This window comes from Strigops habroptila, chromosome 15 (genome assembly GCF_004027225.2).
Source record: "Strigops habroptila isolate Jane chromosome 15, bStrHab1.2.pri, whole genome shotgun sequence".
Lineage (NCBI taxonomy): Eukaryota > Metazoa > Chordata > Aves > Psittaciformes > Psittacidae > Strigops > Strigops habroptila.
Window position 1 is genome coordinate 9,306,621 of NC_044291.2, and position 13,241 is coordinate 9,319,861.

Consider the following 13,241-nt stretch of genomic DNA (forward strand, 5'->3'; position numbering starts at 1 on the left):
GGAGCAACCTGCTCTAGTGGAAGGTGTCCCTGCCCGTGGCAGGGGGTTGGAACTGGATGAGCCTTAAGGTCCCTTCCAACCCAAACCATTCCACGATCCTGGAACACGCTCGGGCCCGGCCGGCGCTGACGCGGTGCAGGGGGCGGCGCGGGGGGAGTGGCCGCGGCTCGGTGGGGCGCCGCGCTGCCCGGACCGCCCTGGGCGCTGCCTTCCTCCTCCTTCTCCTCCTCCTCCTCCTCGCCCGCCCCGGCCCGGCTCCGCTCGCCATGGGAGATGTGGTCTCCACGCACCTGGACGAGGGTCGCCGCCAGCACATCGCCGGTGAGCTCCCGGCCCCGCTCCCCTTATCCCATTCGGGCTCTCCTCATCCCTCTCTTCAATCCCTCCCTTTTCCCCGTGTTCCCGCGAGCCCCCGCCTCTTCTTCCCCTCTTTCCCACACTTCAAACTTCTTTATTTTTCTCGTCTCCCTTTTTTTTCTTTCCTCTTTCCCCCACGTTGCATTTTCCCTGTGTTTTCGCCTATCCCGTAGCTGGACACATCCCGGAGCGGGGAGTGGGGCGGGGGGGGATATCCCGAGGTGCCTGTCTGCTTTCCCAGATGAAGGGCTGGGTTGTGCCGGGGGTGTTTGTGTTGGCTCCGGTGTTCCTGCGCTTGAGCTTCCCCGGGCTGCGGGGAGGGAAGGCGAGGAGCCGGGCTCCGGATTGATGCTGGCAAGCCGGGTCCTGTGCCGGGAAACCACTGTCAGCGTGGGATTCGCTGGGGCTGGGCCGGCAGATGAACTTTCTCCCCATTAGCAGTGCTGGAGGATCCCTAGGGAAGCACTTCCCAAAGAGTTTTAGGGTGGAGGGAAGGAGTTGGCTGCACCCTTGGGGTACCCCTGTGCTGCCCGCCATAGGCAGGACACAGAGTTGCCCTCACCAAGCGCTGTGGGATGGGGAAGGGTGACAATGTGCTTATTGAGAGCCCAGGCGTCGCTGCCCCCGGCACAGGATGTCTGGTCGGTGCCGCCTGGGAATTGCCTGGGAATTGCTGAACGAGGGATTATGGCTTCTGTACAGTGGGATTGTGGCTGGGAGGGTGGCCAGGGTGGCTCATTGCTGCCTGCGGTGACTTGCTTGACCCCTCTAAGTGGGGCCACCGCTGTGCCACCCCCCCACAAGCTGCTTTGTGTCACTTGTGCTGCACTCCCAGGGCTTCCGAGCAGGCAGGACCTGACCTCCCAGCCCTTCCCTGCCATGCTCCGGCTGCAGTTTCAGCTCCCCAGGCTGAAAACCCCATAAGCAACCCCATAGTGAAGCCACACCTCGGCCGGTGGCTTCGTCCTGGACCTTGTGCGGAGAGCTCAAGGGCTGGGGTGTGCCGGGGGTTTGGAGGTGGCTCTGTCCTATCTTTCCTCTATCTCCACCATAAAGCCATGGGAGCGGCTCTGAAGTCCTTTATTCCCAAGGGCTGGCACTGATGGAACAACGTGGGGTGGCTGTGGTGGCACTGGCACACGGACCCGGTGTGTGATGGAGCCCGTGGCCATGCTGTGCGGGCTGGTTGGCAGGAATGCTTACGTGGTATGTGGCTCAGCAGGATGCCAGCAGGTTTGTGAGCTTTGGAGGAGAGTTTGTAACTCGCTGTGGGGTTTGTGTGTTGCGTAGTTGAAGCTCAATGGGGTTGCTCCAGCACCGGCTCGGGCCTGCACCCTGCTGCTCACTGCATCGGGTCCAAAGCACATCCCAAAACTTCCTTTAATTGGTTCTCTGTGCATAGATCGCTCCCTGCCCAAGCCCTGTGATCTGAATCCTGAAGAATAACACGGAATAACTATGCAGGAATAACTATGCAGGAATAACTATGCAGGAATCTGTGTCCACTGGGCCAGAACTTAAGTGTTGAAGTTCAAGGTGGATGGCTGCAGCCTGGCAGGGACTGAGCTGTTACACTGGGGGGGTTCAGCCTATGGTTGGGAGGTGCAGATGAGTTTTCATGGGGAAAATAGGATTCCTGGCAAATTGGATGATGGAGATGGCGTGGTGCATGTCCTGTGCCATGCTGCAGCTCTTGAGGTTCGAGATGAGTAGTGGGGACACTACTGCACTGGGAAACCTCTCTGGGAGATGCTGGAGGCACTGGGTTCACTAAGCACAGAGGCTCCTTGCTGGGTGAAAACCCCAGAGCTGGGAGGAGCCAGAACCCACCAGGCAAGGCAGGACTTGCTGTCAGAATGCAAAGCAACGTGCCAGGAGAACTCCAGGTTTTCCTGCCTGGCTCGGCCTGTTCTCCTCTTGCTGCTCCTGCTGGTGCTGGGGAGGGATCCATCCCCTCTCCAAGCAACTTTTCCTGGTTGTCCTATCAACTTTGGGGAGTTTAGAGGAGCTTCCAGGCTGCTGTGTCCCCTGATTGCAGCAGGGATGGGGACTCAGGGCTTGGCAATGCTCCCTGTGGTTGCAGCCCTTTCCACCACCAGCAAGCCCTGGGCAGCAGGGACATGGTGAAAGCCTCAGACAGATCCCACTGGGAGCTGTGGGATGAGCACTGCAGGTGGGCTAAGGCAGGAGGGAGGTGGTGAAAAGCCTTCCCATGCTCTGCACAGTGTGGTCTCCTCTGCGCTGGGAACTCTGACATCAAACCTGTCTTCCCTGTGAGGGTGCTGAGGCGCTGGCACAGGGTGCCCAGAGAAGCTGGGGCTGCCCCATCCCTGGCAGTGTTCAAGGCCAGGTTGAACACAGGGACTTGGAGCAACCTGCTCTAGTGGAAGGTGTCCCTGCCCGTGGCAGGGGTTGGAGCTGGATGAGCTTTAAGGTCCCTTCCAACACAAACCATTTTGTGGTTCCATGACTTTTTCACCCACTGGCGGTGCTCTGCTGCACATCCCTGAGCAGACGCGCAGGAGTATCCCTGCACTGGGGCTGACGGAGCAGCCCAGGGGTGGGATCTACACTGGGGTGGTTTTAAGGCAGTGCTGCTGCAGCTCCTGCATCCTTTTCTCCAGGGTCTCTGTGACCGCTAAGTGCTTCCTCCTGCTGCCCTGCTTGAGACATTGTCCTGGCCTGAGTCACCCAGCTGTTTGCCAACACCCTTGGGCTACCCTCCTCCTCCTCCTCCTCTTCCTTCTCCTTCTCCTTCTCCTCCCAAATGTGGGTTAGGAGTTGCCTCCAGCTCAGGGCCTGGGCTCTCCTCCTTGCACAAGGATGCCCAGCACAGGCACCATCCCTGGGGACACAAGGGTGGCAGGGATGGGGTGTCCTGCCAGGGCTCGTGCAGAAGCTGAGATGTCACTGTGTGCCTTTGTGTTTGCACGGTGTCCCCTCCTGTCCAGGGCAATAGGTGCCATCAGCAAGGGGCTGGACGAAGCTCTTCCCTCGTGTGTCCCAGCCCCATGGACCCCTTCTCCAGGGGGTGAGGTGCAGCATGGCAGGCAGGAGCTGGGTGGCTCTGCCCCGTGGTCCTGGGAGAGCTCAGGGCTGGTGCAGGATGTTCCGGGTGGGATGGGGAGGTGGGTGGCAGCGCAGGGAGGGTCCCTGGAAGCTCACACCTTGTTCTGGCATTCCCAGGGAGTTGCCAGCTCGTTAATTACTGACTAAACCAGCTGTTAATTTGGGGTGGGACTTCTGCAGATACTAGCCCACACAGTGGTGGCAGAGCTGGACCCACAGCTCTCCCCCTCCAGTGAGCCTCGCCAGGCATCAGTGGCTGCGTATCCCTAGTAGCATCCCAGCCTGGTTTGTGTTGGAAGGGACCTTAAAGCTCACCCAGTTCCAAGCCCCTGCCACGGGCAGGGACACCTTCCACTAGAGCAGGTTGCTCCAAGCCCCTGTGTCCAACCTGGCCTTGACCACTGCCAGGGATGGGGCAGCCCCAGCTTCTCTGGGCACCCTGTGCCAGCGCCTCAGCACCCTCACAGGGGAGAACTTCTTGTATCTAACCTGAACTTCCCCTGTTTCAGTTTAAACCCATCACCCCTTGTCCTATTGCTGCAGTCCCTGATGAAGAGTCCCTCTCCAGCATCCTGGTAGCCCGCTTCGGACACTGGAAGCTGCTCTGAGGTTTCCACGCAGCTTCTCTTCTCCATCTGATGCCAATGAGGAGCATCCTTCTCCTCCCGGGAAGCTGTGTGCCCATGGCATGGGCTGTGGGTCAGGTCTGGTGGCGCCAGCAAATGCCAAAAGCTGTGGGAACAGGTTCCCAGCAGTGGGAAGAGCTTTGCTGTGGCTTCCTTGAGCATGACACTCATTCTCTAGCCTGGCCACTCATCAGCTCCAGGATGTGGTGGCTGCTGGTGATGGGCACTGGGGTTGGTGTGAGGCTGAAACCTTCACCCAGAGGGGCCAGAGCAGGGAGCTCTGATGGGTGCTGCAGTGTGCTGGGATGTGTGTGGTATGTCCTAACCAAATGTGTGTCTGCTTTCCTCATGAAATAACTAACTCCCTGGCACACCAGGGCTCCCTGCCAGGGCAAGGGCTGGTTGTGGCAAGCCAGGGCTTTACCTGCAGCTGCCATGTCAGGGCACGGGGCTTGCTGGAGCCAACATGTTGGGGCAGGGGACATGGTCCTCTCATGCTGGTGGCCTTCACATGTGGTCAGGAGGAGGGAGCCCTCCCTGTGCTCAGCCTGGGGCAACCTCCATCCTGGGGGTTCCTGCCTCTTCCAGCAAAGTGAGATAGGGGAGACTGGATGGAGCAGCCTGAGGAGAAGGACTTGGGGTGCTGGGTGATGAGAAGCTCCCCATGACCTGGCTTCAGTGTGCACTTGAGCCCAAAACCCCACCATGTGCTGGGCTGCACCCCCTGAGCGTGAGCAGCAGGTCAGGGAGGGGATCCTGCCCCTCTGCTGCGCTCTGGGGAGACCCCCCCTGCAGTCCTGATCCAGCTCTGGGGCAACAGCACAAGAGGGACGTGGAGCTGCTGGAGCGAGGCCAGAGGAGGCCCCGGAGCTGCTGCGAGGGCTGGAGCAGCTCTGCTCTGGAGCCAGGCTGAGAGAGCTGGGCTGGGGCAGCCTGGAGAAGAGAAGGCTCCTGAAGGGGAGACCTTAGAGCAGCTCCAGTGCCTAAAGGGGCTCCAGGAAACCTGGAGAGGGGCTTTGGACAAGGGCCTGTAGGGACAGGCCAAGGGGGAATGGCTTTAACCTGCCAGAGGGGAGACTGAGATGAGCTCTGAGGCAGAAGCTCTTCCCTGTGAGGGTGCTGAGGCGCTGGCACAGGGTGCCCAGAGAAGCTGTGGCTGCCCCATCCCTGGCAGTGTTCAAGGCCAGGTTGGACGCAGGGGCTTGGAGCAACCTGCTCTAGTGGAAGGTGTCCCTGCCTGTGGCAGGGGGTTGGAACTGGAGGAGCTTTAAGCTCCCTTCCAACACAAACCATTCCATGCTTTCCCCAGGCTTTCCTTCCCTCCTTCCCCAGATCCCTGCAGCAGCTGGCTCTGAGCCCATCAAGGCTTGGTTCTTCTTGTCACACCCCCTGTAGCCCTGTCCCACCCTCCTGGGGACCAGCGGGCTCCTGTCCCTCTGCCCCAGCCCCGCTGCAGGTTGCAACAAGCTGCTGCTCCCACCCATGGCTCTGCCAAAGTAACGGCGCTGCCACACCGGGGACACCAAAGGTGACACATGGACATGGAGACAGTCATCAAAACAACCACTAAAAGCACCCATAGTTGAGTGTACAGAGAGGTCAGGTCCGTGGGGACCCAATGAGCGGTGGGTCTCATGGACAGACCTTGGGTGCAGGAACCTGGTCCCAGGGTGTGGGAAGGAGCCGTGTCAGCCTCCCTCCGTTCCATTTCCACCCCTCTTACAGCACTACAGGCTCTATTTCACAACCTGCCCTGCCCTTGCTCCCGAGGAGCAGGGACATGGGGAAGCAGAAAGCTGTCTGCTCGCAGGATGGGCTCCCACCTCCACCACTGGGCTCTGGGCGTTTCGGAGCTTCCCAGCAGGCAGGACGGATGCAGGGATGCTTGTCCATGCCGCTTGCAGGGTGAGGTTTGAAGGTAGACGAGCTCCAGCTCTCCACACAAAGCTGAGCACCCCCTTTGCCCCTGCAGCACCCAGCTCTGGTCCTGGCGAGCTCAGAGCCAGGAGGGGAGGAAGGGGCAGAGCAGAGCTGCTCCTTACAAGTGCACTTCCTGCAGCTCCTGGACCGGATGGGGAGGAAGGAGTAAAACTCCACCTTTTCCCCCTTTTCAAAGGGAAAGGGCAGCAGCGTTCAGTGTAGGTCCCAGCTCTGGCTGGTGGAGCACGGTGCCCTTCTCCATGCCCTCCTGCTCTTCCTGGCAGGGATCTATCCCTGCCTGCCCTGGGGCGCTCAGATCCCTCTGTGATGGGAGTCCGCAGGATGGGATGTCCCCATGCAACAGGGATGGATGAGACAGCTCAGTGCCTGGTGTGGTGCCCCTTTGGGGGTTTCTTTGCATGAAGGGATGTTCCCCAATGCTGGGGTGACCTCAGTGCTACTGTGTGGGGCAGGAGAGCAGGGCTGCCAGCTCCCAGGCACCCAAAGTGGTGGTGGAACCACCATGGGTAGCATCCCGAGTCCCTTACTCTGATCCCAGTGCATGCAGGGCATCACCTGAGACCAGGACAGAGCCCAGCCTTGGGAACATCCTGGCCTTGAGAACATCCCTGCCTTGCCTAGGAGCCACATTGCTCTGCTGGCTGCTGCCCACTTTCCCATAGCAAGGAATCATGGAATCATAGAATGGTTTGTGTTGGAAGGGACCTTAAAGCTAATCCAGTTCCAACTCCCTGCCACGGGCAGGGACACCTTCCACTAGAGCAGGTTGCTCCAAGCCCCTGTGTCCAACCTGGCCTTGAACACTGCCAGGGATGGGGCAGCCACAGCTTCTCTGGGCACCCTGTGCCAGCGCCTCAGCACCCTCACAGGGAAGAGCTTCTTCCTTAGTATCCAACCTGACCTTCCCCTGTTTCAGTTTGAACCCATCACCCCTTGTCCTATCACTACAGTCCCTAATGAAGAGTCCTTCTCTGGCATCCTTGTAGCCCCCTTCAGACACTGGAAGGCTGCTATGATAGAAGATGCTGGCGGATGCTGCCAGCCCCATGGACCTGTGCGCCAGGTCTCACCAGGGTCTGTGGGGGTGCTTCTGGAGTGTCCTTGGCTATGGGAGATACAGAGCCCCTGGCTGGGGCATCACCCTTGATGGGGAGCAGGGAGCATCATGGCGGCAGTGTGGGACAAGCGCTGTGGGGCATGTGGGACCCTGTGTCCTGCTGGGCACGGCAGCAGGGGCTGTGCAGAGCCTAGGACAGGCTCAGGGCTGTTTTGTTCAAGCACCTCTTGGGTTTGGTTGGGTTTTTTGTCTGGACATACATAAAGGGCTTTGTTTGGTCTCCTCCCGTGATGCGGGATTGGGTTTCCCGCTGGCACTGGGCAGCTTGGAGCATGCCAGCTCCAGCTTCTCTCACTGGGGCTGGGCACAAGGGGCTGCTGCTTGTCCCTGCCAAGCACAGGAGCATTTGCTGGGACATCCCAAAGACGTACCCACCCCCTGGTACCTGGAGCTTGTGAGACCCAGAGATGCCCAAGTTTGATCATAGACTCACAGACTGGTTTGGGTTGGAGGGACCTGAAAGCTCATCCAGTTCCAACCCCCTGCCACAGGCAGGGACACCTTCCACTAGAGCAGGTTGCTCCAAGCCCCTGTGTCCAACCTGTCCTTGAACACTGCCAGGGATGGGGCAGCCACAGCTTCTCTGGGCACCCTGTGCCAGCACCTCAGCACCCTCACAGGGAAGAGCTTCTGCCTCAGAGCTCATCTCAATCTTCTTTCACCCTGCTCTGGCCCCTTTGCCTCGGGTTGTCAGCTCTTCTCTAGCCTGGCCGTGTGCTGGTGGGACCCTGGGGGACGGGGGCCATGTGTGGTGATGTGTTTGCAGCCAGGATAAGGGCAGTGGGTCCAGCACCAGGGTTTGGGGATATCGAGCTTGAGCCAAGCTGCTCCGTGGGAATGCTTCATCTACCCACAGCCACCTCCCTGCCTGTGGGACATATCCTGACTATCCTGTGAGTGCCATCACATCTTCTGGTGGGCTTGTCTCTGGAGTGGGTGTAGCCCAGCTGGGGTGCCTTTGTGGACCCCATGGCTTTGGAGCATCACTACTAATCAAAGGGAAAGGGATGGGGCATCAGGCAGGAATGGGTAGACAGGAGGGGGATCCTCTGCCTGGACCCCTCAGTGGCTGTTTGGGCAGGGAGGTCCAGAGCAGACATCTCATGCTGGGCTCCATCCAACCCCAACCAGCTCCTCCAGAGACGCTTCAAGGCCCCAGATGCCGTTTGTGACTCACGTGCACATTCCTCACACGCAGCCTTGTTCCCAGGGAGCAGCGGGACACCAGCTGCAGGAAAACACCCGCTGGCAGGTAGCCAGGCACAAATCCCTCATCCATGGGGCTGGAAGTGGTGCCAAGCCACGGGAATGGGGGTGATGCAGGGGGCTGACTCTGGTGGGGTTGGGCAGCAGGAGAAACAAGTGAAGGGCATCGAGGAGTGGGGTTCAGTGGCTGTTCCTGTGCTGAGGAGGTGCTGCTGAAGGTGCTGCTTCACTTTGGCCCCATGTGTTTTGTGCTTTAGATCCTCCCGCAGCCGTGCTGGGGCAGGTTTGTTTGCACTGGGCTGGGAGCAGCATTGTGCAACCGCCGCAACTGCGTGAGGTGCGGGGGGAACAGGAGGGTGCTGCCACGGTGGGGATGGACCCTCCTGCGATGAGCATCCCTGTGAGTGCGGCCGGGATGCAGCGGGGATGCAGCGCGGATGCAGCGGGGTTGCAGCGGGGATGCGGGCTGCCGCATGGTGCTGGCGCAAGGGTGCACCTTGCTGGCGGTGAAGCAAAGAGCCGTGTCCCCATCGGGTGCCCCAGCCCCGAGCTGGCACCACGGGCGCTTCTGACTCATCGGGGGGCAGAGCCTCGCACTGCAGAGGCAGGGCGAGAGGATGAACCGGTTCAGGCCTGGGCCCATCTGGTTTCTCCTCCCAAGGCTCTGCTGCCTCATCCCTTCCTGCTCAGCCCCCGTCCTGCCCACCCTTCCCGCAGCGGTGTGAGTCAGAGGGCAGCGGCTGCTCGGGGTGGGCGGGGGGAGCAGGATGCCGCCCCCTTCCCATTTGGACTGTGCTTCTGAGCTGGTTTGTAGCTGAAAGTGTTCACGATGGGGTTTGGAGTGTGCTGGAGGCAGGAGGTGATCCCTATCCTGCCGGGACCCGCGGTGCTGAGCTGTGTGTGCGCTGGGTGCAGGCATGGGAGGAGAGCACAGGGAGCAGCTCTGCTCCCAGTTTGTTCCAGGAGAAGCTCAGTCTAAATTCAGATAACAGCCTGGAGCAGAAACACCCTGGGCTGGATTTGGATGGGTTTGTGTGAAGGGTGCGTTTGGGTGCGGGAAGGGAAGGGGGGAAACTCTCCCCATCTTTGCTCTCTTCCCTGGTATTTTTCCCTGTTTCCATCTCTCCTGCTCTGTATGAGAGGGGAAAATATGGAGCACTACCAGTTCAGCCCCTGGGTTTTGCTGTTGTCATCAGGAACAAACCCTCCTTCAGCCCCTTTCTGCTGCTGGGTGGGGAGCTGGTGGTGCCCAATTGCCCCCAGCCCCACATCCTGGACCCCCCCTCGAGGAGTGCTCGGGGGATGCTCACGGGATGCTTGGGGGACGCTCAGGGGATGCTCAGCTGGGCTGAGCCAGGCCCATATGAAGAAGTTTGTGTTTCTGGATGGAAATAAACTCGGATTCGCATTCCCAAATTCGCTGCTTTGAGGTCTGGCTCAGCGCCTCATCCCTGGCCTGCTGGGCACCCCATCTACATGCGCACCCTGTTCCTGCCGTGCCATGCACCCCATGCCCAACGTGCTGTGTACCCTCAGTGGCGGATGCCCAGGCACATTGTCTGTGCTATGCCAGCATTCAGGATCCTGAGGAGCAGCGGGCAAACCCCTGGGTGCATTTAGACCAGTGCAGGATTGCTGGAGCAGCCTGGCCACGAGGGATGGCCCCGGGCACCCTTCATCCAGCCAGTGGCATCAACTTCCTTATGGTGGGCTTGTCCTCGGCTTCCCTTGCTGGACGAGGCACCTTCATTTTCCTCCCGGGCCACCAGGAAGAACGGGAGCAGCCAGAGAATGGGATGTGAGGGACAGGACAGGGGTGTTGGAGTGGGAAAGTGGGTGCTTGGGTGACTTTCTGAGTGCTACCCCTCCTCCCTGCATGCAGGCAGGATGCCTCCTACCCCTCTCAGACGCTGGGTATGGGGTCCACTGGCTGAGTGCTCCCTGGCATGCTGGTGACAGCCGGGAATGCCAGGGGATGTCCTGATGAGCAGCACCCCACTGCCTTGCACCCAGGCACCGGTGTCCCAGGGAGAAGGGCCCCTTTTGGTTTTGCTGCCTTTACCCATGTGAAAATCACACCCGAGGTGTGAGCTGGCCCCGCTGGTGTCACCATGTGCCACCCCCTGTGTGCCCCTGTCAGTGCCACTGGTTGTGCTGCTGCCCCAGCAACCCGCCCTCGCTCTCTAATCATTTACTGCCTACATTAGTGATTAACTTCAGCTCCTTCCGCAGCAGCCTTGGCCAGTGCCCTGCCAGCAGGATGTCCTGTGGGCCGTTGTCACCACCAGCATGGGCCAGGTTTAGATTGGATATTAGGAACCATTCCTTCCCCAAAGGGTGCTCAGGCATTGGAACAGGCTGCCCAGGGCACTGCTGGAGTCACCGTCCCTGCAAGTGTTCACACCCCATGTAGCCGAGGCCTCAGTGCCATGGGTTAGTGGTGGCCTTGGCAGTGCTGGGGAATGGTTGGACTTGATGAGCTTAAAGAGCTTTTCCACCCTCTGTGATTCTATGACACCCAGCAAAGGGACATGATTTCATGGTCCTCCTGGGTGTCTGCTCCTCCATTGCTCTGCAGACACATCCCTTTGCCACCACCCTGTTGCTGAGGTGGCAATGAGGGGACGTGGGACACGGGGGGAGCCGGGACTGACTCAGGCTGTCCCATGGGCAATGAGCCAGTGAGGATCTGTCACGCGTGCGGGGGCCAAGGCTCCACAGCCCCGGGCTCTGCCTCAATGGGCCTTTGTGTCCTTGGCTTTATCCCTCTTTATGTGCTGGAGCAGGAGGAAAATTCCCTGCCTCCGGTGAGGCATCCCTGCGGCATCCCACAAGGGTTGGTCATGCTGCTGCCTGCTGCTGCTTCCACCCATCCCAGCCACAGAGACTGGGGGGGTCCTGGGGAATTTGGGATGTCAAAGGCTTCCTCACTACCCTCCCCTCCCTGATATGTTTAAATAGCAGGAGCAGGATGATGGGGCTCCGGAAGGTGTGACAGGAGTGAGGGATGGGCTCTGGGGTTGGAAAGCGGGATGTGGGCTGCAGGGAGCGCGCACATGGTTGTTCCTGGTGGGATGTGCCAGACGCTGGGCTCCAGCCTCTCCTGGGGGTGTGTGTGTGCCGGGGTTTGCATGGATGTACATGTGTGTGCATGTGGGGTATGTACATGTGTGTCTGTGTATGTGTGCATGGGTGTTTGTGTGTGTGTGTGCATGGGTGTGCGTGTGGGGTGTGTGCATGGGAGGTATGTGTATGGCTGTTCATGTATGTGTACATTTGTGCATGGTGTACGTGGGTTTATGTGCTGTTCGGGGCAGGAGCAGCTCATCCGCAGAGAACCCCATGTGAGACCCACCTTCTGCATGCTCCCTCTGGGTGCTCCCCCCTGGGTGCTCCCCCCGGCGATGATGCCGCCCTGCTCAGTGCCTGGGTCCTGCTCCCTGTCCTGTCCCTGTCCCTTGGGGCCCAATGGCTGTGCCAGTGTGGGGTGGGGAGCAGGGGACAGCTCTGCATCCCCAGAGGCTGCTGGCACCTTCCTGCAGGGTGCAGAGGGGTGAAGGCTGCTCTGGGTGCATCCTCCCCTGCCTCCCCCCCATCACACTTTAACCCTTTGCTGCCCACCCAAGATCCTGCCGCATGAGGTGGGGGGAAGGCCATCTCCATCCTGAGCTTCTCGGGTATCTTCTGAGGAGCACAGAGGTGATGCTCATCTGAGGAGCAGCTTTGCCCAGCGCTGTGCAGTGCATCCCACTGCTGGGGGAGGCTGAGCAGGGCCCCAGCCCCTGGGAGACACCAGGGTTGAGCCATGACCCTGCTGGGCTCTGTCCTGTGTGGGATGTGCTGTGAAGCTGCAGATGGGTCATGGATGCATTGGGAGGATGGCGAGCAAAGGCAAAACAAACCCTGCTGTTGGGTATGGTCCAGGCAAGCTGCAGCAGGACCTGCAGAGGCTCTGACCTCCCACTGCCAGAGCTGCTGATGCTGCTGGCCTTGGCCTGGGCTATTTAAAGGATCACCCTCATTTTCACATGATTTTGAGGGGAATGAGGAAAACAAGCTCTGGCCACACACTGGTGCTCCAGAGCTCTGCAAGCTGCTGGGGTGGTGCTTCCGTGAAGAGCAGGCAGCACGTACAAGTAGCTGGAGGGAAGGATATGGTCAAGCTGTCCATGCTGTTGTCCAGGTGATAAGGGTTCTGGGCTGGATCTGGAGCTCATGGGCTGTGTTTTCCCCTTGGCTTTGCTCTAAGAGGTGCTGGAGCTGGGGCTGGTCCTGCTCGTGTGGGAGGTCAGGATAAGGGCTGGCTTCTGCCTTGAGATGCGCATGTGTGTGGCTGCTGATGGTGCTGGAGATGCTTCCAAGAGCAGAACAAGGCCAGGCTGCTGGACCAGCTTGAGCAGCTTCCTGTGGCTTTTGGAGTCCTTCTGAGGGTGAAATCCACCTCCTGCCCTGGTTCAAAGGGTCTGATGCTGGACCGGGGCTGCTCTGGCCAGGCTGTGACCTCTCTATAGGCGAGGGCTGCACGTGCCTTTGGGGTGCAACCTGCAACACTGGCTGCTTGAGGACTGTTGCCTTCCCATTGGGGCTGTGCTCTTGTGCTGGAGATGCTTTGGGCTTGGTGATGATGCTTCGGGCTCCGTGACGGCTGCGGTGGCACGACTGGCTGGGGAGGTGGGCAGGAGCAGAAACAGGAGCAGGAGCTGGATGGCTTCACCCAGACAACCCTCGGGCTCCTCAGTCTTTGAGTGTCATCGGGACAAGAGCAAACCTGCGCAGCCTGTTTGGTCACCCTGCCAGGGTGTCCTTGGGGTGCTGCTCTGCTCTGCCTGTGGTGGTGCTGGTGGGTGATGGGGAGGCTGAGTGGGTCCCTGGAGATGTGACAGGGAGGGATGGAGCGTGGCTGGGGATGTGGAGCTGATGGGACA

General features: G+C 59.9%; 1 protein-coding gene across 2 annotated transcripts in view; it reads left to right on the plus strand.

Annotated features, from left to right (window-relative positions):
* The first annotated feature begins 244 nt into the window (after positions 1-244).
* NIBAN2 (niban apoptosis regulator 2) overlaps positions 245-13,241 on the plus strand; it is a 29,722-nt gene continuing 16,725 nt past the window's right edge. For both annotated transcript variants that reach the window (XM_030507425.1, XM_030507426.1), the window contains exon 1: positions 245-321. In XM_030507425.1, coding sequence (XP_030363285.1) covers positions 267-321 — 55 coding nt within the window. In that variant the 5' untranslated portion in view covers positions 245-266. The remainder of the gene's footprint in view (positions 322-13,241) is intronic.